This window comes from Macrosteles quadrilineatus, unplaced genomic scaffold (assembly GCF_028750875.1).
Source record: "Macrosteles quadrilineatus isolate MER2022 unplaced genomic scaffold, UCM_ALF_1.0 Scaffold_6__1_contigs__length_79288215, whole genome shotgun sequence".
In the NCBI taxonomy this organism is placed as follows: domain Eukaryota; kingdom Metazoa; phylum Arthropoda; class Insecta; order Hemiptera; family Cicadellidae; genus Macrosteles; species Macrosteles quadrilineatus.
Genome location: NW_026542599.1, coordinates 53,176,398 through 53,202,607, shown reverse-complemented (window position 1 = coordinate 53,202,607; position 26,210 = coordinate 53,176,398). Strand labels below are relative to the sequence as shown.

At 34.9% G+C, this 26,210-nt stretch overlaps 1 protein-coding gene across 1 annotated transcript; it reads right to left on the bottom strand.

The window, feature by feature from the left end:
- Positions 1–1,676: 1,676 nt before the first annotated feature.
- On the bottom strand, positions 1,677–25,421 carry LOC128997159 (leucine-rich repeat-containing protein 70-like). Its single transcript, XM_054422746.1, has 7 exons — positions 25,280–25,421; positions 11,328–11,525; positions 9,837–10,667; positions 9,182–9,386; positions 6,305–6,399; positions 3,383–3,561; positions 1,677–2,165 (listed from the first exon to the last, which is right to left on the bottom strand). The coding sequence occupies exons 2-7, from the start codon at positions 11,505–11,507 to the stop codon at positions 1,892–1,894; spliced, it is 1,764 nt and encodes a 587-aa protein (XP_054278721.1). The 5' UTR covers positions 11,508–11,525; positions 25,280–25,421; the 3' UTR covers positions 1,677–1,891.
- Between the last annotated feature and the right edge of the window lie 789 nt (positions 25,422–26,210).

The following is a 26,210-nucleotide window of genomic DNA, read 5'->3' as shown; positions in this document are numbered from 1 at the left end:
TCATACAAAATTTTTAAATTAACTAGACACCATCTAACCCTGATTGAAAGCATATTCTAATAAATTATTAAAATAAAATATACTGTGATTGTCATGGGGTAGGACTACAGAGTCTGGTTAATATTATATTATATCAACCCAATCACTAGTTGGTTTTTAAGTACTTTAGAGAGGATTAAAGTACAGACTATAATAGTAAACGTATTTTAATCTATAGTCTGTGGTTCGAGCTATTCTGAATGTTCACTTGTTAAAAGTCTTATTTACCAAACTCTTTGGTCAAACAATTTATGTATGTTTTTCTTGGGTTTAAATAAATTTACGATACAAGTTAAGAAAGTTTTTTTGTAACAAACGATGTAATAGAACTGTGAAATGTATATAAAACACATATAAAAATTTTCATAACTGTATGGACAGTAAATTTTACAAGGTATTTGTCTACAATTTAAAAAAAATTAAGGCTATAATCGTATTTTTACCATCAATTGCACACTACCAAATTTTCATATACAAAATAAATATAATATTTAGCCAGAAACCATGTTTGTACGCTGTAAAAGTTAGAAGGCTGGATTAAAATAAGTCACTACTATAATGGTATTTGTAAAAAATATATTTTACATTTACTAACTGTATCTCCAAAAATTACAGTGGTCTCAAAATAGATTAAACATTTTCAAACACAATAGATAAAACCGGATAAATTCTGATATCATACTGTTTAAATTTACTTTGTTTTCATAAATAAAATAAAATAAAGGCTTTATACATGATTAAAAATAAATAATCTGGTAGTTCAGTAAAAAAGACTATTTAAAATTACAATACCAAGATGAACTATTTAAGTATCAACACCAGTATAAACACCTCTCAAAGAGTTCTATTCACAAAATGACGCCCTTTCCATAGTTAAAATAATTTTTACAATTCACTAGTTTATATATACAGTATTGATTACACTATGGAATACAAGTTTTACAACTTTAACAAAATTCATTCATTGTATCACATTCACATTGTAATATAGTAAAAGGTAAAAATAGTACACCTCTTTTTTTATATACAAGGTAAGTTTTTTTGGTGAAAAGACTAGAGTTTTTGAAACACATTGCTTACTTCATCACTTATCAGTCTTGATTTGTGTTTGACGATTTTTGCTGGAACACAATATTAATATTTTTCACTTTTAAATCCTTAGCCACAAGATTGTAATACCTTGAAATGAAAGATGTGATTATGTTTTACTAGAGTTCTTCTTATCCTATCAAATATAATTTTAATAATTTATACTGTACTATAACTAGTGCATATAGAGTGTTTAAAATGGTTAGGTTTGCGTTTGCGGTTAAGTACAACTTCTTGAACATCATGCATCATGACCATCTGACAATATTTTTCCACAAATACACTAAAATAAAAATGATACATTACTCATGTATTAGGTAGATTTTGTATTATTCATTCATGTCCAAAACCTATATCACACATTAAAACATGTCGAAACACGATTAAGGTGAAAACTTTATCAGTGAAATTTAACTTTGGTTAAACATATTTAAGGTAGGGAGGAAATAACTTTAAATTTTTACTGGGGAATAAGAGTTAAATTTCATTACAAAATGGAAAAGATTTGTGCTTTTTTTTGTCATGATCCTTCACATCACTTTCCTACATCAATTTACAAGGATCTCGATCTCTTTTCATGTTATTTTATGTCACGTCACAAACAGAAAAAATACTTTTTATAACAATGGCCATGATCGCTTAATTTGGTCATTAATTGTGCTTAAACTATGCTACGTTTCACACTTCTCTTGAAAGTTTGCGGTAGAAAACATTTAAAAACCTAGATTTCATCTTGTGGCTATTCAAAACGAAAATTTTAACTTCAGAACCGTCTGTTTCTCCTTAGCTTTCTCATTCTTACTGATCGCCTTTGCAAAGCAAAAGCCAAGATAACGAGCATCGCTGCCAAAACACTCAGAGCGAGCAGCACAGCGAGCATCAGAGGAGAAGAAGACAAAGTGACGAGCAAGGGATGAGCATCGGAACTACGAGCCTTGGCTGTCAACATGGCCTCCTTGTTGGTGCAGAGCGCTGCTTCGCCATGGTACAACCAGTGGACCAGACGAGTTCCTTGGAGATTCTCAGGACTTGCACATCTGGAACAGTTGAGTGTTAAAAGTGTAGGCTGTTGGAACTGCTTTCTAAGTATTGTATTACTGAGACCAGCAGTTTCATTAGGATCATTTATGAAAAGCCCTGATCAAGGACAGCTGGGTCCGGTTACCTCCCGCTATCTCCGCGTCCCGCCATCTCCGTGTACCGCTACCTCCGAATTTCAGAGTGACTCCTATAATCCTCGGTTACTTCCTGCGTTAAGACTTTCCGTCTAACCTAACCTAACTTAACTTAACCTAACCTAACCTAACCTAACCTAACCTAACCTAACCTGACCTAACCTAACCTAACCTAACCCACGGGTTAAATTTTCATTAAATCTTCCATCCACGGGGCTTCGCAGCCGTGGATGCAATGACAGCTATCAACGTAGGCAGTGATGGGATTATAAGGGTCACTCAAGAATTCGGAGATGGGGGGACAGATTTGGGTTCGGAGATGGCGGAACGCGGAGATAGTGGGAGCACACGCTGGGTCCAACCATGAAATAACTAACCTTTCTCAGGATCGAACCGGTGACCTTTTGATTACCAGGCGAGCACTATAACCACTTACACAGCTATCTTGAATATCCTGATAACATGGTAATCTAGCTAATAGATGACAGGAGCGAATGCACGTAGAACCATTCTTCGTCACGGTTTGTCCAAAGGCACCATCCGCTCAAAAAGACTCTACACAGACTGGTTTTTTGCTTTGGTTGAACATAATCTAAACATAAGGTACTTTGCATATCAGAGGTCTTAAATAACAAGCTGGCCTGACCTGAAGTACTGTGGCAAAAATTGTAGTGCTAAATTACAGTACTGCAGGTATTTTGGTGAGTCCCAGGACCAGGGTGATTAGGAGTCTCCTAATATGTTACCTATGGGTGAAAAGAACATTTATTTTTTCTTCGCCAAATACCTTTAGATTTTTGGTATGAAGACAGCTATGAAGGTTCCGAAGTTTTTCAAATGTGCATTAAAAAAGATAATACTTTATGAACGATTTTGGTTACTGAAATACACATTTCAGTTAAACATTATCTGCAGCAAATGCTGACTTAAGCCATTATTGAATCATTGAATTTAGTAGCGTTCCAAAAATTAGTAGACCTACATTTTATCAAATTTTGGTGATACCAATTTTTTTGGTGTGTAAGCATTAAAAGTTCATAGATGTCAGAAATAATACAAACTTCATTGGTTCAACTCACCTAACATCGTCTAGCAGAGACTGATGATACTTGTAGATAGTAGGCACAAGTGACGTCACCATCCACTGCAACGCACAGTCACAATGCCAAGGGTTGTGTTGAAGATCAACCCCTACCAAGGAGTTCCAGGGTAGCAGCCCTTCTGGTAACCATCGCAGTTTGTTGTGGGAAAGATCCAACTGAATAAAAAACCAAGTTAGTTATTGCTTTTTTGGATACTGAGTTAGACAACATGTTAAAGTTGCCACCTGTTTTTTAACCGAAATCGTCGTGGTTGATGTAAGCCGTCGACAGATTGGGCTGATGTATATTACTTTCTGTTGAATACACGAACATTTTTACCAAGTCAAACTGATGGAACGACGTACTTTATTGTGAGTTATAGCAACTGTTATGACCCATCAACATAAAATAGGGTAGACAGTAGAATTTTAGACAGTTGCACATTCTCTATGTGACTGGCCCACAACTACGTTCTTGTATAATAAAAAAAATTGCGTCACCTGGTCTATATAGATGGGATGTCTTCCTCAGTAGTTAATATTCAATGCTTTAGTTTATAGAAATTATAGTTTCTTCATGTTTTCAACCAGCTGTGTCACAGCGAGGAGCGAAGGGCTCAAGGAGATTAGATTTATATGATTTATCAGATTTATACACTCCAGAGTGCGTATTTTTAGGTGAATGATGAGGGTTGAATTGTTGAATGATGTGTTGAATGACATGATAGCTGTGTGACTGACTTTAATCAGCTGATCATCAATGTTTAATGTTTAATGTTAATGTATCAATGTTTAAGCAAATTAGTGCAATCATTGTAACTTTCTTCCGTTAACGTTTGGAAAATGGTTTCAAGTTTGTACGAGTGATAGTTTAAGTAAATTTGACAGACTTTCAAACTAAAAAGATAAAAATCTAACTGAAAAGAACTAAAAAAAACCTATTTGTAGACAACTGAGCGTGTATTGTAACTTTTCCCCTTATAAAGACAGGACGTTTATTTAGTCCACACTAATGCTCTTGAGTGTTATCAGACATTGAATACATATTATGCATAAAACTGAGCATAAGATTCTACAAAAGGTGTGGGTTCTAGGTGATAAAGCCAAATTAAATGCTTCCACGTAATCAAAAACTCTGTTGATCAATAGAAGAAGAATACAAATTTGTATTCTCATTTACCAATACCTTTTACCTAACTATTTCTCCTATTACAGCTAACTGTAATAATACTAAAAGACAATTTTTGTATCAAGCAAGTATAATTAGCTAGACAATTACTTGTAAGCGGGAGTTCTTAAATAATTGAGACAAACAATTACCTCAAAGGTGGGACTAATTGCAAAAGAATAACATAAGCTAGCACGTGGCTCTTGAGAAATACATCAGCAGAAACGTCCCCTCTAATTAAATAAATGAGATTGTCAACACACTTCAACGTTACTTTGAATCTTGATGGAAATGGAGAATGCAGCCGAGCTTTTTCCTTTGTCTTTTGTTTCAAATGCATCTTACTTGTTCCTTTCAATGGTGTGCTAGATTTATCATAAAACATGTGAATATGCAGGCTCAGATTAATCAAACTCTCATAGAGGTTTCATAATATTTACTAGCCAATCAGTGGCTATACTGAATACTGAAAACCCTTCACAATTCTCCCAATTTGTCTGTGTGACACAAGAATGTTTTTAGTTGTCCCCCAGACATTCGATTTAAAAATTTTAGTTTTGTGGTTACAGTAATTTATAAACAAACAATATGAACTAGAACGTTTGTTATAAGTTGGTTCTGTTAAATACTGAACAGTATGCGATCACGTGGTGTAAACGTCAATATTGCCAAAACATCCAACTAAAGTACATGGATTCTGTGGTACAGTAGTATGCTTGCATTGATTAAAAGCCAAATCTTCCCACTTCCAAGACTTGTTTAGATATTAATATTCCAATATTAAGTAGATACATTGGTTATGAATGTAGGTTGTCTAGCTTCGACTAGGACAAACTTTACCAGATTATTCGGGAGGTCAAAACAAGCAGAAAATACTTTATGGTGTTGTATCTCAACCCGTTTAGCTTCTGTCTGTCTGTAAGGGCTTTTTTACAAAAACATTCATAACTCCTTAACGGTTTGAGCTGGGAGCAAAAATGTATATTGTTTTGCCCCTACCTTTGAGTAAAATATGAATAAAAAATGTATAACCTTTTCAAAATGGCTGCTATTTGTTGTTTTCAAAGTTTAATATATTTTTTAAATATCTTTAAAAATAGCCGCTATTTTAAAACAATTAATTGTAAAAATGTTATTCATATTTTACACAAAAGTAGTAGGCATAACGATAAACATATTAGCTAAATTTAAACACTATAGCTCAAACCATTAAAGGTGTTACGAAGGTTTTTGTAAAAAGCACATAGGTACAGACAGACAGACGCTAAACGGTTTGAGATATGACACCATGTTGTATTGTATTTTCTGCTTGTTTTGTGCTCCGGAATAATCTGGTAAAGTTTGTCCTAGTCGAAGCTGGACACCCTGTAAGTATATATTCATAAGTCAATAGTATGTCAATAATTAAATCAATGGTAGATATTAACATTTATCAATAGTTATTTCTTAATTAAAATTTTTTAGTCAGTACCGAAAAACTAGTTTATAACTAGTAATGAAAAGAAAAAATTTCTAATCGGTAAAATCACGCTACTGTATGTACCTAATGTACCTAATGCCACAGACTATTCATTCTTTGATAATGCTATGTATATTGCTTACAAAATGCTTACAAGCTAGTGTAGCTCCTCTAACTAAAAAAATCTGCCTGGGCTAGGGATTCTTACGGGATCTAATTAATGTTAATATATATCTTTTTTGTTGGTAATATAACTAGTAATTAACTTGTGATCTGTAGAATAGCCCCATTACCTGGCATATTTCCAAATCCCGAAGTGCGTCTTCATCAATAGAACTGAGCGACGTATTGCTTATCTTCAAAGTCACACACTTTCCAGATTCGTTTTCTAAAAAGAAACAACTTATTTGTTCATAAAAAATTCGGAAACACACATAGAAAATGTTGGACAATTCATTATATTAAAATCCTTAAACTACATACTGCATATCTATCTAAGGGATTAACACTGATATAAGCCCTCTATACAATTAAAAAACGAAAGAAATATTTCGCCACACTACACAGTTTTAGAGTTATGAGAGCTATATCAGTAAACGTGAAAATAGTGTTAGACTCCTCACACACGGATTTAGTACGGAAACACCTGTTTGCTACCTGCAATCAAATGGGGCTTCATTACTAGACATTCCATCCCCATGTTTAAGTTGTCGCCAGTTTTTAATCGAAGTAGTTGATGTGAGCCACCGACAAATTGTGCTGATATAAATTTGAAATTTCTGTCAAATACACTAACTTTTTACAAAAAAAAAAAAAAAAACTAATGAATCGACTTATTGTAAGCTATTGCAACTGTTGTAACTTATCAACATGGTCAGCAACAAAAAAGATGTATAAAACAGAATTTTAGATACCAACGCATCCTGTGACTAGCTCACACAACCATGTTATTTTTTTTAACTAGTAATTTAATAATACAGTAATCATTATTTAGAACATTTTACAGCATCCGTGATCCCAACAAACAACATGTTTAAAACCCTAATGCGAAATTTACAATGCTGTGTCGTTAATGCAGATTATTTCCTGTCGGCAATGCAGAATACCAAGTCGAAAAAGCAGACATCGGTAAGGTAGAATGAAACTTCATGTAGTTCAAGGATTGACCGCTACGCTGTGACACTGAACAGTAACAACAATCAAAGACTGATTACATTCCCTTAACTTGATTGATATTCTTTTATTTGTTGTTGACCATCACAATAGCCTACATGTGTCACAAAACATATTGATGGCTAACATTTTATCTTTCAGAGTAGTTATACAAATAAAATAGCGTAAGTTTAGTACTGTATAGCTTATTTCCTGTATATAATAAAAATTTGTGACTAGTTTTCAATTTAAATCCCACAAAAATACGGTAGGCCTACTTCTGATGCAAGTTACCAGTAAAGTATTAAGTTGAAGTTTTCATAATAAACTAAATAAAGAATTAATTTAACTAAAATTAATATAATCAATGCTAAGTTCGGGCAATACAATCATTGAATCATTACGAATTGCACAACTTATTTCAATCATACAAAGGACAGTCAATGAAACATGTGTTGGTGTTAGAATGACACATTTTCATACATTCGGTTCAAGGCTCAAGTACGTAGCTTATCACAGTTAGATAACAAGTTGACAAACGCTCAGGGAATGTTTTGCAATGTTACCACATTAGTTTGACTCATTTAACTCTCTATTTCAATCATACACTTTCTTTGTATGTGGTTATCTAGGGTATTTGTAAAAGGGAGAAACCAGCCCAGACAACATGATAATGCCTAAAAGCCGTAGATTGAGGTACACAGGTCCTGTGGAAGAGAGAAAAACACTCTATAATCCTACCTGGGAATTACGGATAAAATAAGATCAATGGACATATAACAAATAAATTTGAAAGACCAAATTTAGAAGACAGAACAGGGGAGACTTGGTAAAAGACGACAAAAACCTACTGAAGTTTCCAAGACTCGAGAACCTCCTCAGGTAAGATACATAAATTGAGGAGCCAACAACTGAAGAGGTAAGATACATAAATTGAGGAGCCAACAACTGAGGAGGTAAGATACATAAATTGAGGAGCCAATAACTGAGGAGGTAAGATACATAAATTGAGGAGCCAACAACTGAGGAGGTAAGATACATAAATTGAGGAGCCAACAACTGAGGAGGTAAGATACATAAATTGAGGAGCCAACAACTGAGGAGGTAAGATACATAAATTGAGGAGCCAACAACTGAGGAGGTAAGATACATAAATTGAGGAGCCAACAACTGAGGAGGTAAGATACATGAATTGAGGAGCCAACACCTGAGGAGGTAAGATACATAAATTGAGGAGCCAACAACTGAGGAGGTAAGGTAAGATACATGAATTGAGGAGCCAATAACTGAGGAGGTAAGATACATATATTGAGGAGCCAACAACTGAGGAGGTAAGATACATAAACTCTGAGGATCCAACAACTGAGGAGGTAAAATACATAAATTGAGGATCCAATAACTGAGGAGGTAAGATACATGAATTGAGGAGCCAATAACTGAGGAGGTAAGATACATAAATTAAGGAACCAATAACTAAGGAGGTAAGATACATAAATTGAGGAGACAACAACTGAGGAGGTAAGGTAAGATACATAAATTGAGGAGCCAACAACTGAGGAGGTAAGATGCATAAACTGAGGAGCCAACAACTGAGGAGGTAAGATACATAAATTGAGGAGCCAACAACTGAGGAGGTAAGATACATAAATTGAGGAGGTTTTGTAAGTTTCAAAATACTATTTCTGGGGGAAAATGTTGCTTCCCAAATAAACTAAGGAACTAGTTTTTACCTTGTTATGCAACATCAAAAGAATCGACTGTGTCAAAGCATCAACTTGTAAACCGCTGTATCAGTCAGCCCAGTTAGAATGGGGTTTATCTAAAAGAGCTTTCGGCTGGGCATGGACTAAATAGAATTCTTGAATTCAAGGAAAAGTCAGCAAAAGGTTGTAGCATGTATGAGCCAACGTTTTTGGTTAGGCACAGAAAGTTACATGGAGTCAATCATAGTTAACAAACTTGGGTGGCCAATTTATATTGCAAAAATAATAATTGTAAAATACAAACTTTCAACTCACTTTTTTTCAAAATGCCGCTGAAAGCGTAAGGCCCCAGCGAGGTGATGCCAGGTATGTGACTGAGAGAAAGGTGATCAATCTTCCCTTCCCCTGGACGCTGGGCAGGCCACGAGTTGAGACGTGTTCCATCCAGCACGAGCTCGCGCAAACCTGCTCGAACATGCTCAGGAAACACTGATGTGGGATTCCAGCTCCCGTCTAGCGACTAGAAAAATCATAGAGTAGTCAGAGGAGAGGTAGAAAAGAAAGCAGTTTCCTAGAAAAATTCGCAACACAGTAGGCCTATATTTAATGAACTTATCGTGATTTTTAAACTGTGATTGAACCAATATAGAAGAGTGCACAGCGAACTGAAACTGCTTATAGTGAAAAAGACCACTTTGGAAAACGGTTCTCCTTCTTTAAGGCTGTAGATTAAAACATTGAGAAAAACAAACAACTTAAGGTGAGAAACGTGTACACTGAAGACAAGCTGTAATTAAGCTTAAACATTATGTTTCGCTCAACCCAAACGCTTGTGCTTTGATTGTCATTTGCATATTTTAAGGGTTTTCTTTCTTTTGCACATTGAAGTGTAGGCTTTTTATATATTTATCCACGTTATTACATAATAGGTACTTGAATCTGTACTATTGCACTTCAATTTATTACCAACCTTAAGATTTTCAAACACCTTGAACACATGACTGAGGTCCGTGAGGTTGTTATTGCTGACACTAAGTCGCTGCAACTTCTGGTTCAGCGGTCGATCTCCGAGGAAACTCAAATTGTTCCGACTCAAGTCAAGAACTACAAGAGAGGGCAACACTTCCACAAAACTAACATCCTTCAAAACATTGTCACTTAAGAAAAGTTTCTTCAAATTCTTCAAACTTTCGACTACCCTTCTATTCACCTCTTTCACATAATTACCAGAAGCGTCTAACACCACTAGCTCTGAAAGTTCATGGAAGAAGTCCGATGATAAAACCCCCAAATCATTATAGGAAATGTTAAGCGTCCGTAAATTTGGGAAGGATGTGAAAAACAACAAAGGGAAATCAGTAATATTGTTTTCTGATAGGTCCATTGTCTCTAGTGTTGTTATTTTTGTTTCCGGATTCAACACGGATTTGATGTTGTTGTTGTGGACGTCCAAATACACCAGGGAGGATTCCAAAACTATTTTGAAGTCTAGGTTGTGTAAGGAGTTGAACGAGAGGTCCAAGTGTCTCAGGTACTTTAGACCTTTGAAGGCGTCAGGTGCTACAGAGTTGATGTCGTTGTGACTTGCTGTGAAACTCCGGAGATTTCTCAACCCTGTGAGAGCTCTTGGAGGGATGTAAACTAACTTGTTGTGGTCCAGTGACAGTGAGGTGACGTTTAGAGGGTCGAACATAGTGAAAGGCTGCAGTGACGTCAACCCAGCATGTCGGTAGCTGAGCAATACGGCGGGAGAGGCGTTGGAAGTGGGTGCGTTCGGAAGTTGGTTGGCATTTTGAGTCACCTGCAAATAAACTGTTGTTAGAGAAAGTGACATTATAAACACTATAGTAAGTGAAACACATTCTAGAGTCTACGACGTTTTGGAATTTGAATAAGAAATATTGAAAGAAAATAGCAACCCTTGTTGTTACGCTTGAGCCACAATCTTGTGCACACAACGTGGTAGACACTTATTCTACCAACGTATGGATTTCTGCAATAATTGAATTAACCTACTATCAGCAAAACTGAACTTAAAACAGTTATCTAGAGATGTTAAGTTATCTCGGTGTTTGAGGATTTTGGGGTACGGATGAAAACTCCCCTAACTGAGTAACGTTGATCTAACATGCAAAATCGTTAAAACCCATTGGAATCATCATCTCTTCAGTGTTAGTTACCGGACCTTTCACCTCCTGAGAAATTGGAAAAATGAAAACTATACTGATGAAGATTCAAAACTGTGAAACAAATTCTCATTACATATCTGCACTGTTTACTTTAATACTTTTATTTTCAGGAACATTCCTTACATTGTAGTAACTGATTGTTTGATAGACAAATGAATTTGACTTATAACCCCTCCTTATCTCCGTTTAAGGTTACTCAATTGAACTTTCTACAACTGAATTGCAAAGGGCATAGTTTTAAGCACATTTAGAACCAATAATAATCAATCTACCTTGGGCCTGCTGGAGCAGTTGACTTCCAAAACAGGACCTTCAATTATACACGAGGTGTCTGACAGCTGGGAGCTCAGCAGATACTGGCAGGAACATTTTGTGCAAACGTCCGAGACGTCAAAGCCTCCGGAAGGTAACACAACGCAGGCCAGAAGACCTAATACTCTCAGTACACTCATGGTAGACGGGCAGTTAGTCTGGAACACATAAATTTATTAATAGTCTTTGTAGGTAAACAGCTGTAAGTGGCGACAGCCGAGTGCTAATAAGGAATTTTGGCCAGTAACAAAGCTACACAGATCATCTCCCTCCATTCTACACTCATCCTTCACTCATCTTTGGGTTAAAATACAGTTTAAGTGGTAAGAGCCATATCTTGCACTGATGGTGCAAACTATTGTTTTACTCTTCTTAAGAGAGAAGCCAATTCAAAAGCTTAAGATTGAAAAATATTTTCCTACCGTTTAAAATGGTACATATGTGCATTATTCAAACTACAGGACTAATACTCCCAACCCTGAAGAGCTAATTACTCAACTAGCTGCCATCTAGCGGGTACTACACGTTTGTTTGTTATTGTTCTGTATATTGTACAGTCAAGGATACTTTACAATACGTTCACAATAGACCTAGTCATTTTAAATATCTGTAACATAGATCAGAAAAATCTAACATTACCACACGAAAGTTTTTGTGATGTTCATTACCAGTTAAGGTTGCAAAGGTTATCAAATATTTTTTATTTACCCATTAAACAATTTTCTGCACTAAATTATTGATAAATGCAATTGCGTTATCCAGCAATGCATGGTTTGTGTATTCCTTGTTATGTTTTAGATACCAAAACTACCAGGATGGGACCTGAGGATGGGATCAGATTCCAAATCCGAAAACAATATGATTCCAACAAAGATTCCAAATCGTTTAGGCAAAATATTATACTGTATTCTTCTACATCTGTTATCTAAAAGTGTACGAATAAGGTTTTTATCAACAGGTAAAAACTCTCAAGGATTATCAGCTTATTTATTTATAACTGTCCATCCGCCGCGTTTTGAGGGTCAAAGGTGACATTCCGACAACCCGATGAGGTTTGTAACTACCAAGCGTCGTAGTTTAAACTCCCGAAGATTTCTCCTACTTTAGAGGTTAAAGAGAAAACTATAATTTCTTTCTAAAATGTTTTAAAACCAGTTTGACCCAAAGTAACATTTTATCATTAAAGTCATCAGCTTAGTTCGTATAGAATTGTGAATAATTTTGTCCGGGAACTTAACAGGCTTTTGATCAGTTTTAACTAGTATAAAAAAAACTATTTAATTTTTTTAACTATTAAATTTTTTTTACTATTTAATTTGTATATTTTGTTATCGGAATACATTTCATTAGAAATGTGTTTAACACTGAATAGGAGTTGAATCCTGAATTTGAAACGTGTCCTTTTATAGCTGTTGAAATCCACTAACTGGTGTCAAAAATAAATAAATATTTTTTTGGAAATTGTACAGCCAATCACATCAGTGTAGGATACAATTTACTAAATCGGTTTTTAGAATATTCCATCTGATTCGCCTAATCTAATCTGTGCGACAGTGCAACAGGGAAAGAGCAGTTAAAATGTGTAAACAAAGCAAATTTAAACTCTTTAATCTTATTTCTGTTTTCATGAAAATCATCAATGCATATTTCTCATAACCATATTTGGTAGCCCAAGGGGAATTTTACGATCGGGAATAAGACAGAAACCTTCCCAATCCCAAACGTATACAATATTTACTCAAAGTTTCACGGCGTTTCTCAATTGGTTTAACTTATATATTGGTCCTATCTAAGCCACTTAAACCGTGCAATGCTGATTCTGATGTACAAGCCTATCTCTTAGCTACCAGTTTAGAGTTTAGCCATTATTCGATCCATTAGCTCAACCTGAGCCATTAGCTAATCTGTTTCTACAGATTTGACATGAACGCTCAGTGTAAATGTGTGGGGTCTTGTCTTGTCCCAAGAAGTGGACATCACAAGTACTCCAAGTACGTGTAAGTGGTAGTTCAAGTGGTGTAAGTACTTGCTAGAGTGTCAGAGTGTTTGTGCATTCACCCGGTCACCTGCTCTGAATTATCATTTGTTTATTGTTATTGAGAAGCGATACATTTTAGTGTATAATTAAAAGTGAACGGAATTCAACTAACCATGTTCATGAACCTATCTGGAACCGACTATAAGTCTGTAATGTATTCCAATTATTTTGCTTTTGTGATGTTTTTGACGTATGTGAAATCTCGTATAAAACTTCTGAAATCAGAACCTCTTAAAATTCATAATGAATCCAATAAACTTCGAAGAGAACAATCAAAACATCATCGTACATTCTTTACATCGTATGCAAGCACTTAAACCTTGTATAGAACCGGTAGAACCTCCCAAACAACGTTATGGAACCTCTTCCACTATTTCTCCGATAATCACTTCACAATACAGTGTGAGCACCTTCTACACAATATGGACAAAACTCATAGCTTGGGACTGTATCTAGGATATTCCTTCGAGGTTGAAATTATTAGAGTTAGGCATCGGCGATCACTAACCACAAGCGAGTCCGAACTTTCCCTCGTCACGGCCTAATCGGCAAGGCAACACTACAATAACAGCTGATAGACCAGGCCTGACGTAGTTTCACCGAAATGACCGATCGGACTGCCGTATTCTCCGATGATTAACGAGGAAACGATTTCCGCGGGTGAATTTCCTTTTTAGGAGGAATCAATTTCGTTACTCAGATACCACCTGGCGAGACGAGAGACCGAGGCTTGGACTCCAGCAGGATGGAGGCCATGATGCTGGATTGACTTATATATTTTACTGGGAAATTTATCGTTGTCATAGTTGTAGCCGCTTTTCAGAAATCGATTCAAAAAGGGGTTAACAATTAAAATGTTGGTAGGCCTAGTTATTGTTTCATTGTTACATTTTTATGGGTTCTGTGTGATTGGATGTATTTTAGCTATTTATTTCTGGTGAACCCTATCGGTGACATTGTTTACACGTAGGTATATCTTGAACTCGATAAACATAATATTTTATGCCCTCGCCTGTCGAGGGCCTAAACCCCCCCCTAGGGCTACTCCATGACGTCAAAATTTACGAGACTGGGCCTGGCTGCCCTTGGTCATCGGCCTTTTAAAAAATTATCCTGAATAATTAAACAGATTATCTTAGTTAGTAACAACGCTGCACAGATCATCTCACTACATTCTACACTCATTTTGTTTTTCTTCTTATTTCTGAAATATTGCTATAGTTATATACGAGAGTCAAAATTATCAAGTATATCCCTAGTATCGTTACAGTAAATTATATTTCGACAGTCTCAAAATCAACCGGTTATTTCTGAATGTCTGACGGAGTACAGCCGAAACCATCTTAAATGCAAATGTATTCAACGCCAGAGAATGATTGATGGCAATAGCCGGTTGTTGACTTAAGCACCGCTAGTCATTTAACCAGATACAAACAAGGTAATGGGGTAATAGAACTTAAGATCGGCAGTGGATCTCTTTTCCATCACTGAGTAGTCGCTTTGAATTGATCTTCAGTAAAATTATAAACACTTTCATCCGAAAACTTGTTCCAAAAGAAATAGTCCAATAGGATTTTGACCATTTTCAACCATTGTTCAGTTTTAAGAACCACTTAGGTAATAACTAATAATTAATAACAAGGAGTAATATTGTCATTACCTTAATGGGGTTGCACGGGGTTCAAGCGCTCAACTTCAGCGGGGGTACTTTGTCCCCTTTATATTAAACTAACTTTATAAATCTAATGGTAAAAAAAACTCATATGCGATTGGTACTACTCTGTTCGATACTACTTATTTCCCTGAAAGTCACTGCACCGAAAGTCGTTGCTCCGAAATACACTATTCTTATACTTCTTCCACTGAAAGCTAAATAACCGAACCCCTTTGCTCTGGAAGTACCGGAAGACACCACTCCAAAATCCTTCTACCTCTTTTAAAATACGACACCATAAGGCATTGCATTGACAAATGGTTGCAGCTCCCGCTATACAGATATATTTTTGATTGAAGAAATTATGTATTCTCTGTACGAACCTAACTTAGTGTCAAAACGGCATAACTCTAACATACATGTTACTTTACAAATATCACCAGTCATTAGATATTTTAATTGCTTAGGTAATTAATTGAAGTAAGTTTATATACCAAAAAGGCTTAACTAGTTAAGAATCACTGCGATTTCCAACAGTTTGTGTCATAATTTAGGGCATACAAATCAAGGTTACAAAACTGTCGGCGCAACGCCCTAAAATAAAGACAAATTATACTGACACTGACATAAACACGAAAACCCCGCTGGCTTCTAATAATATCTTAGTGCAATTTAAACAGAGTGAAACATACACACGAATACACTGCTAATGATATCTCAGTGCATTGTGAAAACAATTTCTGTTACACTGGGTTGCTGCGTTTCTTGTAACCGTTCCAAACTGAGAATAAAAGGTTACTTGAGAACTGCATTGTACTAATAATTTAACATTTTATTTTTTTATTGTGTATACACTTCTTATCAGTTTCCAAAGTCAATGCTACGATTTAATTTCCGATGCTTTATAGGAGAGCTAGGAAAATTGTACCTAAGCTTAACTTAGTAAAATTACTATTTATAACTCATTTACCCTTACTAAACACAAATGAGTTGGTTGGTAGTACTATAAAAAGAATGAGGGGTCACAAACTAATAATTTACCATGCACTCTTGATCTGAATTTCGAAAGGTTATCCATTCCACCAGATTTTTACGTCCAACCTAATTGAAAGACTTTGATAGTGGTATCTTTTGAACTTTCAGAAAACAGATTAGTGAATTGAAATGGGGTTTACGTTTTTATCAATGAATGACGAGGTATCTATTTTAGGAGTAGTAAATTATAAGAGTTTTGACGCTGAGTATTTTTGAACATACTATTATTTTGTAGTAGCTTAAAATGTATAATGTCACTATCCGGTTTGATTTTAATTTTGTAATTTAGTGAAATAAAATATCCATGAGACAAAACATGTCATAATTTTATTATCTTTCATTTATTTATTTTTTATGTTATATTTGTTTTTCTCATTTAGATTTATTGTGTAGTTCATTGCTTGTGTTTCTTCAGTTATATAGTTAAAATATGATCTACACGCGTTCAATACAAACTTAACCCTTTTGATCTTCATCGGGAAATTTTGTCTAGTACATTCTGATTACTTTTGACCAGCACCGAAGACGTTTTTTTTTAAAGGTTATTCAGTACGTGCTCAGGCGAGGGTTGGCAACATCTGTGAAAACTCCTGCCCATCCACAACTGTTGGGAAAACGATTTTTCCAAGCGCTAAAAACACGATGAGCAATTTATTTCCTTGAGTGAAGTTCAGTCATCAATTAGTTACTATTGATATTATCAAAGTTACAGACAGTTCTTCGCTATTATGCAGTAACGGCAAAACATCAACCTTATTGTCTGTATGTCTGTCTATTTGGCCGTTTTTCTGTCTGTTTGTATGTCTGTCTGTCTGTTTGTCTGTTTGTCTGTTTGTCTGTCTGTCTGTCTGTCTGTCTGTCTGTCTGTTGCAGTTGCAGGTCGTGAGTATATGCAGTCGTGGCGCGTGTTATAAATACAAGTTGATAAACCGCTTCCTGGAGTTGGAAGAATCCAGTGGCATTTCTTAACGTCACGTCTGTCTAACTGGAATTCTGATATTTCCTAATCTACAGGACAGTACTGTGAAAAAACTTCAGGATATTATATTCAAATGTAAAATGAAGATGCTGTAATCATAGAATAGTAGAAGTACTATAGGGAAAAGCATGTTGTACAGGGTTGTGATAAGTGGCTTGCCATAATTAACCTGATGCAACAATTAATTATTGTAAAGTATCTCAAGAGCAATTAAGTTACATTTGCTCAAGAATTTCTATCATGCAGTCCTCTAACAGGATGATGCCTTTTATATTGTTTTGCATAAAATTTGGATATAAAATAACACATCACATATACAAACTCAGTTAAAGATTTGCATGTCTAAGACCGGTTTTTGTACTGATGAAAATTACATTTATGGATCAATGAAGTCAATTGCGTCAAAGTAAGATGCTAGTTCCATTGAGCACTGTCACTGTTAACTAGCTTCAAACAATATAAACTAGGCTAACTTAAGTAACATGTCTGACCTAAAGGTTTTTAAACATCCATTTACTTACAGTATAACAGAAATCTATGACAGCGGAACAAATGAATTAAAGCAAAATAAAAGTAAACTCAATTCCCAATCGTGAGTATCAGCCCATTTTGCTTCTTCATAATTTTCGATAACACGATAACTCTTCTTGACAAAATCCATAGAATAAATATTTTATTGATCCGAGATGATACATGGTGTTTAAAAATTGTCATACAATCTGCTAAATTAATCATGTTTGAAACACTGTACCTAGGCCTACTATCTCTCGTACAGATTGAAAGCAAACTCCAGAATAGACCGCCTTGAATCTGCCTAATAAGCCACAGGATACACGGCGCGATGCCTATCTAGATACCAACACCCCGCGATTTGAACAGGACTGAGGAACAGAGAATAGTAACACGTGTCCACTCTATACTATGAGGATTTCTAAATTCTCTAAAAGAGCAAGTTTCGTCAATGTCAATTAAGATATAGGAGAGAACTGACTGTAATATTGGAAAATTATGTTTGTGCGTCCAAACGAAGGAATAAAATATCTGGGTAACCGAGTGATTAAAGTGTTCGCCTTCAAATCTGGAGGTAGCAGGTTCGAGTCCAAGCGGGATCGTTTCCAGACCCAAAAGTCATTGGGCTATGAATTAATGATTCTATCTAACAAAAAGGTCGACTTAAGATGGTAACAGGGGTTGGGCTGTTCCCTTTGGAAACGTAAAAATGTCACTGGTGTTGAAAACAGAAAATAAAAAATAAAATTAAATGAACCCCTAAGTTAAAGGAGATACAGTGCCAAAAGTATTCTGGGCAAAAGCGTTATGTACTGGAGGTCATTTGAGTGAGTATTTCTAAGCTCCTGGGGGAAGGACAGTTAAACTTGTAAATTAAGAAGTTTTCCTTTAGTTTAATTTAAGTATGTAGTCACACACGTTTAACTAACTTTGTTGATTGTTTATGAATGGATTCAATAAAAATATATTTTAACCTCACAATGATGTTTTTAGCTGTTTTACCATACGTTAATTGGTGGCTGAAGAAAGTTAAGTTTTGCTGGCCATGCCAGCTGTCATTGTCATTTGGGGACAGATCAGGTTTTTACATTCCTAGGGCGCAAAATCAGCTGCCCGCTTACTTTCTTAAAACATGAATGCATATTAAATACACAACCAGTATCCATAGCATTGCAATAGAATTGCTTATTGTCACCGCTGCCTAGCAACTATTTATTTTTATTTTTACTGAGAGATGGATGGATTATAACGATATTTTTAAAGTTATGTTTGTAAACAACAGAAATGTAAACTCTGATGACGACTTTGCATAACATCAAATTGTGTCTAATTTTGTAACAACTAGAAGGTTATTTCCACAGTATGATGAAAACAGTTGTTCGTCACACAGAGCTAAAGTGTCTTTTTGGTACTTAATCGTAATTTCAAGCGAGGCGCGGTTGCATACCAAAAATAGCCACTTTCGCTCCTAGTGATGAAAACTGCTATTTATTTTTAGAATATATCTGTAATGTTTATTTTTATTTCATTGTAGCATATAAAACATTAAGCTTTTAAAATTTAAATTACCGTGAAAGCCACAAAGGGTTTGTCCTTGTGAATGTATATGTAACGTGTGTAGAAACAAATATTATAGATATTGATGCAGTATGATATAAATCAACACCAACGGTGATAATATCAACATCTATATCTGTATCTATATCAGCGCTTATAGAGACAAGAAAGTCCGCTTTGTCTAACTGTAGGAAAATGAATTGAGTTTGAGCCTATGTCGGGGAATAGCACCATCGTCCCAAAATTTAACAATTAACTGTACTTAAGTGATGCCCTTTATTAATATTCTGAGACGTATTTGCACATATACGTGAAAATACCTTTAATTTGACACCTCAAATGTAAAAATCCGTACAGCCGTTATCGAGTTATGACTGAAAAGTAAACTGCTTGCGTATTAATAAATAGATTAGTCGCGATTAGCTTGAAAAGAAGGCTACATATTTCATCAACCTCAACTATTTTCTTTTGACAATAAACACTTGAATGTAAATCTGGATCGCAGTGAATTTGATCATGATTGTCAGTTTACGAGTTCACTCCCATCTGCGTCATTGTGTTTGCACGTTGTGTTATATACTTCGATGGTTTACACGTAGGCCTAGTTACTTGAAATATTGACAATAGTGTAGATATGTTTTCCAAATCATATAAGTACTCATATAAGTCATATAAGTAAGGTAGTAGTATTGAGTATGGTGAGATTTTCATATGTACACCAGCGTAATTTACACAACGTACTAAGTTCCTAATAATTTTTAACCACTTAAGGTAAATGCACCAGTAGCTGACAGTGCTCCAGAAGCTGACAGTTTGAGTTTCTTTACATTATAATGTGGTCTCTTAAAAATATTTACACATGATTGCATTGTTGGAAGAACATATGTTTATTCCTGATTTGATTACAAAAAAATCTGTGAAATTTAGCACATACTCGCTGAATGGTGGTGGTTTGAAAGCGACCCTGTCTGTACACATCACATTTAGTCGATTCCCTTAATGAAACTGTTAAGAAGGTAAGTTTGGTTTTTTGTCATTTCGCAAAATTTCTTAAATATTATTAATGGTTAGGCTCATTATTTTTATCAATTATACCTTTGTTGACAATTTCATGATAAAATTGGGGTTTTAGGGGTTTTGGATTTAAAATTATATCAATGTCAGGCTTTGGTACACAAAAGCCATACAAGTTCCAATAGCTGACAGGGGATATTTGCTACTTGCACAATATTAAATTAGTTTTACCCATCGAAATTTGCATGCTTTTTATAATTTATGTAATCTCACATTTTTATAAAATGATTTTAATTTTTTAATTAATAAGCCAAATATATTTAAAAAAATTATATTTTTTTAAATACTATAATATAAAATATATATTATTTTTTAATGTGAATATTTTTATTTTAAAATATGTAAAATAATTTTTTTTATAACGTTTTACATGATTTTATTTATAACTTAATTATTAAGTTAGATTTTATTCGTCTTATAAATTATAAATCCCTTAGGTTTAGCAGCTAGTACATTTATAGTTCCAGTGTCAGCTACTGGGACAACACATAGTCAGCTACTGGTACAAGCACTTTTTTCATTGTCAGCCACCGGAACACGTACAAAGGTTGAATTAAGTTCAAAAATGTTATAAAATATATTTTAAAAACCCTTTTTGTGTGACAAATTTGAAAACTACACTAAATTTAGAATCCCATAAAATCCGTAATATCTCTTTAGTTCCTATTTATTCAAAACCACGGATTATTAAGTGCGTATAGTTTCTTATACTGTCAGCTACTGGTGCGTTTACCTTACCTATAGTACAAAAGATAAATAAAAAAAAATAAAACCTAAGTATTCAGTTGAAATTTGTTTCTATAACATATACAATTCATTGGTATATGTGTATCTATGTCATACAGAAAGAACCAAATCGTCTCTTTCTGCCTCCTCTCCCCGTTGCAAACGCAAAGAATGGGTAACTACAATATGCACAGTACAGATAAAAGCCAACCCCGTATGAATATCGAGTCCTCTGCTAGTTATCTTATAAATAGGCCTTCATTTGTCCATTTGAGTCACATGGGTCTTACTTTCACGAGGAAATGCAAACGATTCACTCTGGAAACACGGTAGTTGGCCGAGACTATTTCCTGGAACACTAATGCTTATACGCAGAAGTCTCAAATTTTGTTAATCAGCTGATTTGGCAAGGCGTGCGCTGTGGCAATTTTCCTGCGAAAGCGTGCAAAACGTGATCTTAGCGTTGCCACGTGACAAAACACCCATTGTCACAGTTCTCCGCTTCTGTTTGTGTGACAAAACTGTTTTATGAGCCTCGGCGCAACTATGTAATGCCTATTTTAGACCGTAACACCGCCCAGTGTTGATATACGGAACGTTTTGTTTGATAACAAGAGATTAAAACGGTGTTCCCTTACTGCGGGACAAGGTATTAGTTCTTGAAATGACTATTCTGATGTAAACCTACAAAATTAGGAATTTCACCATGGATAGTGTTAAGCTAAGCAAATTTAAAATTAATTTACCTGGGTTTTATGCTTCAGTCATAAAATTATGTGTAATTTAAGAGATTAAAGATTTATTTCGTAGTAATGCGTCATATTGTGAGGACCGTCTAATAACACATACATTATACACGGATACTCGAAAATTGAAGAGCCTACTTAATTGTTTTGATACTGGTGATGTACTTATAAATACGAAACAGCTATATAGACATATAATAATTGTAACACACAGAACAATACTTTACTTAGTCTCTCCGATCTAAGCTGAACGTTGTATCTTTGACTATTGATGCAGTATCCAATAGTCAATGGTTGTACACAAGGTGAGAATAATTATGCACTTTTTAACGAAATGACAAATAAATATACTGTCATATAGGCCGATTTGTGTAAAGATTGCTGGTATAGAATTGAGTAATTAATTTGAACACGGAAATATTTGTTAGGATACAAAACCATACAATATCATGCGCGTTACAATGCACATTTTTACTTAAGCATTATTGGGGTTATTGGTCGAAATCAGTCCCATCTGGCCTTGTTGTTTGTTTTTTATTTGATACTAGCTGGCCCGACAGACGTCGTCCTGTCCTATTGTGGTTTTATGTCACATGCTCGTTCATTTTCAAGATGAGCTCGTTCGCATGGCTCAATCACGTCCTGGTTGAAGTTCGTTCGCTACGCTCACTCACCTTTAGGTTGGAGCTCGTTCGCTGCGCTCACTTGCCTTCAGGTTAGCTCGTTCGCTACGCTAACTCGCCTCCAGGTTGAAGTTCGTTCGCTACGCTCACTCATTTTTTGGTTGCAAATTAGCTGTTCTCATATTATAAATAAAAAAATATATATATAGTGCTGCACCCTGTTGGTAAACCTATTAACTTTTTAATGCTATTGAACATCACAGAATCAGATAGTTTAGTTGAACCAGCTGTTAAGATTCTTTAATTCCATTTAAATATGAGTACTCATAAGGTTAACATGGGAAACTCCAGAGCCACTGGGGCGGAGCCCTTTTGACGGATCTGCACCAAACTTCACACAAACCATCCTTGAATAATGCTTAATAATGCCTGAAAGTTTCATTACAATCTGTCGAGCGGTTTCGGAGTCCATAAAGGACAAACATACAAATATACAAACATACAAATATACAAATATACAAACATACAAACATACATTGGATTTTATATATATAGACTAGCAGCTATACCAGTGCCTTGCAACGGAGTCAGTATGCAAAAAGAGACAATGTTGGTTCTTTGAAAATGCCTTTAAAATGGTCTCACACCCACCATTTAATTTAGAAACGAAATTGGACTGTATTACTTAACTTTAAAATAGTAAGTTTTTGTTAACTCAGACTGTGAACACTTATATAGGCTACCTAGGATGTAGTGCCTTCATCTCATAACATTGATTGATTTTAATTAAAAAAAACACTCTAAAATGAAAACATATATGGGAATAATTTTGTTAAGTAGCTCAAGCTCGGTGTAGCGAAACAATAAATTACTATAACAGGCAATTGTTTACTATCAGGTATTTTCTGTTGATTTTAAAAATACGTGGTTAAAGGTACATCTTACTCTCTTATAAGAGAACACAAGACACACTTATACACTACACAATAATAGCCTCGACAGCTAAACTTTCTCTTATCTCAGTGATGATAAAGCACCTTCAAGGCCAAAACTGTTTGTAAAACAACAACCTGGCTGTGTAAAGTAATACTTCAAAACAAAAAAGTTATTAATACAGTACTAAGTTTTTGGCTCAGTTTCTCCTTAAACTTAATTGAATAATACCATTGGCTGTTTTGAGTATATAGTCAATGGGAATATAGTATGTTTATTCTATGGTAATACTTAGTTCGTTGTAAGTTATCCAGCAATAGTTATGAGTAAATACTGTAAAAAACTCCCAGCTTTAGGTAGGCTACTTTGTTTGTTTCATGTTCTTCTGAAACTTTAGGCTAATAATATATTGCTTTAATTTACATACAACAGTTTTCAAATTAGTGTTTGATATCCTAAAACATGTATATATAGTCGTTAACCTAATTTCACTTAGGATAATAAATACTACAAAACAGTCAATTGTTTCCACATTAACCTATAGATCGTACTAGTGTGCTTATTTATTAGTCGTCCCTTAAATTAATCTACTGCAATATAAATTAGTATCTAGTTGTAGTCTATTATAAATATTTCAAATTAGACTGTAGAGAAAATAATATTCTGTACTACTGTAGTCTTACGAGTAATTGTGTGGGTTTCTGCTGAAACATAATATTCGGAAGATGTTTACGTTGGAAGTATGGTTTGTAACACTATTTTAATCGAAGGAGTACATAATTCGAAGCGTGTTTTTACAAACAAATGTTCCATTCTTGGCATTCTCACAAAGAGCCGAAGGTAATGTGATCATGTGGTCACGAAACATCTATGTGACTTATAACACAGACTATCGGCAATGGTTGAAAACTCCCATCAGTTGGTAAAAGCCCAATGGTTTGATCATTTTTATTTTATGACCAAACTACTTTAAAATCCCCGTTAAAACTTATTTTTGCTTGTATTTGACAAATTATGAAAAACTGGGATATGCTATGTTTTTTTTTCAACTTTTGTTTAGGTATCACAAAAACTTGTTTTAAGAAAAACAATCGTGTGACCTCAGTAAAATAAATTACTGGTAAACATTTAGAAGTATTATAAACAGCTTCTGTACTTAATACCAATCAAAGGTGCTCCAATAATTTATTTGGCAAATCACAAGATTAGTGTAAACATTTTACTGAATACACCTTGATCCAGACCTCGATAATCTATCACATGACATCATTGTATATTTCTTGTTTTACATTTAAGTTGTGACGATTGTCAATACACTGAATTTCTGTGTTCATGACAATAAATATTCTTGATTCTTATCGCGGAAAATCTAAGTACCGGTACTCGCATATAGCCTGATGTTGTTATGTGGGGAACATCCATCGATGTATAATAACTCCCTGAGCTGTGTATAGTTAAATGTAGAGTTATTATACACCGATGGGAACACCAAAGAGTTTTAGGCCTAATTCTCATATTTTTGCAAATACTGTACATATTTTATTTAGCTAACTGGAAAATCACATTGTAAAGGTTTGCTGCGACACGGTATTTTATTTATCACGTCAGCCATTAATGTATGCCATAGCTAGATATAGTTAACATTCGTATGTATTGTAAGTTAAATATTGCTTCATTTGTTATACCTCCCTTAACTACTACAGTAGAACTTCTACTTCTACTAGAACTTCTACTAGAAGTATATGGAGAAAGTATTGTTGTCGTCAAAAGTTTCGTGTTTGAGTGTATAACTACTCGTTTATACAAATAAGAAGTGTTGTGGTATTTCTTCATAATATTACAACTGTCATGTATCATGTCAACACTGTATAATATACAGTGTAAACATATATGGTGTAAACACCGTATTATGGTGCTTAGTACACAATTTACAAACTTGAAAAGGATTTTATTGCAAAATCCTTAAATGATTATTCATATTTCCTAATGTAAAACCGAGAGGTCTTCCCCGGTTAAAATGCTCGATTAGAAACTTACCGATCAAGTTAAATTATCCATATCCGATAGTCAGCTGACAAAACACGCGGCTATCGCGCACAACTGGCGGCAGACAACACTAGCAGACGACACTAGTTGACCGGTGGAAGGCTTGCAGCGCACTGTACCATGTAGCCTATCGCGCCACAGAGCGGGATAGTGACCTTGGCTAGTGTTACCGTGTTCAAGCAATTTATTCTCTGTCTCTCTCTAACTGGTCACGTGCCGAAGACGTTGTTGAGAGGGGGGGGGGGGAAGAGTCACTGGTCCGTGGGAATTTCGATAGTACATTCAATGCCAATGTGGACTGTGGAATTTTGGTCAACTTGGAGAAAAAATTGATTTTCTTCTTGTTTTTATCATCAATTCCGTTACATTAAGACATGACCTCAATTAATTCTACTTTTAAGTAACACATAAGTAGTACATTTAAGTGTCGGGTAAGTTCGGTCTATATAAAAATAAACAAAACATTTTAACGTAAATAGGTAATGGATAAGTTAGAATGCAATTCGAAGAGTCAGTAACAGATCAGCTGTTTCTTAATCGAGGACCATTTTAAAAGTCAGCTTTGGTTTATTTATAACCATCAAAAAGCTACTAACGCTCAGGATAGATTTGATAATTATGTTTTGCAATTATCAAAAGACTTTTTATTAATTTTGTGCTATGTTATTAAATCAGAAGTTATGGGGTTAACCTCCCTGTTCAATAACAACATGATAAAATAAGGTCTTTGAAACATAAAAACTCGTAACACAGATATTGTATTAAATTCAACAGTGAGTGGAAGAGGGAACGATTTGCCACCATTATAGTGTCAGTGATCAGAATCGCATATCATCTGATGTTCAAACAATCATCATCCAATAATGTCTTCAAGTTAGTTTCAACAACCAATTCAGTGGCGCAGTTTTTTAAGCTGGCGATT

Bases quoted from the DNA above. Each gene is read 5' to 3' on its own strand.
- LOC128997159 (XM_054422746.1), bottom strand. From the start codon at position 11,507: ATGAGTGTACTGAGAGTATTAGGTCTTCTGGCCTGCGTTGTGTTACCT. The intron at 6,400-9,181 runs GTGAGTTGAAAG...GTTTCTTTTTAG, and splicing joins CAGCGGCATTTTGAAAAAAA to AAAACGAATCTGGAAAGTGT. The intron at 3,562-6,304 runs GTAATGGGGCTA...TTTTTTATTCAG, and splicing joins GGGATTTGGAAATATGCCAG to TTGGATCTTTCCCACAACAA.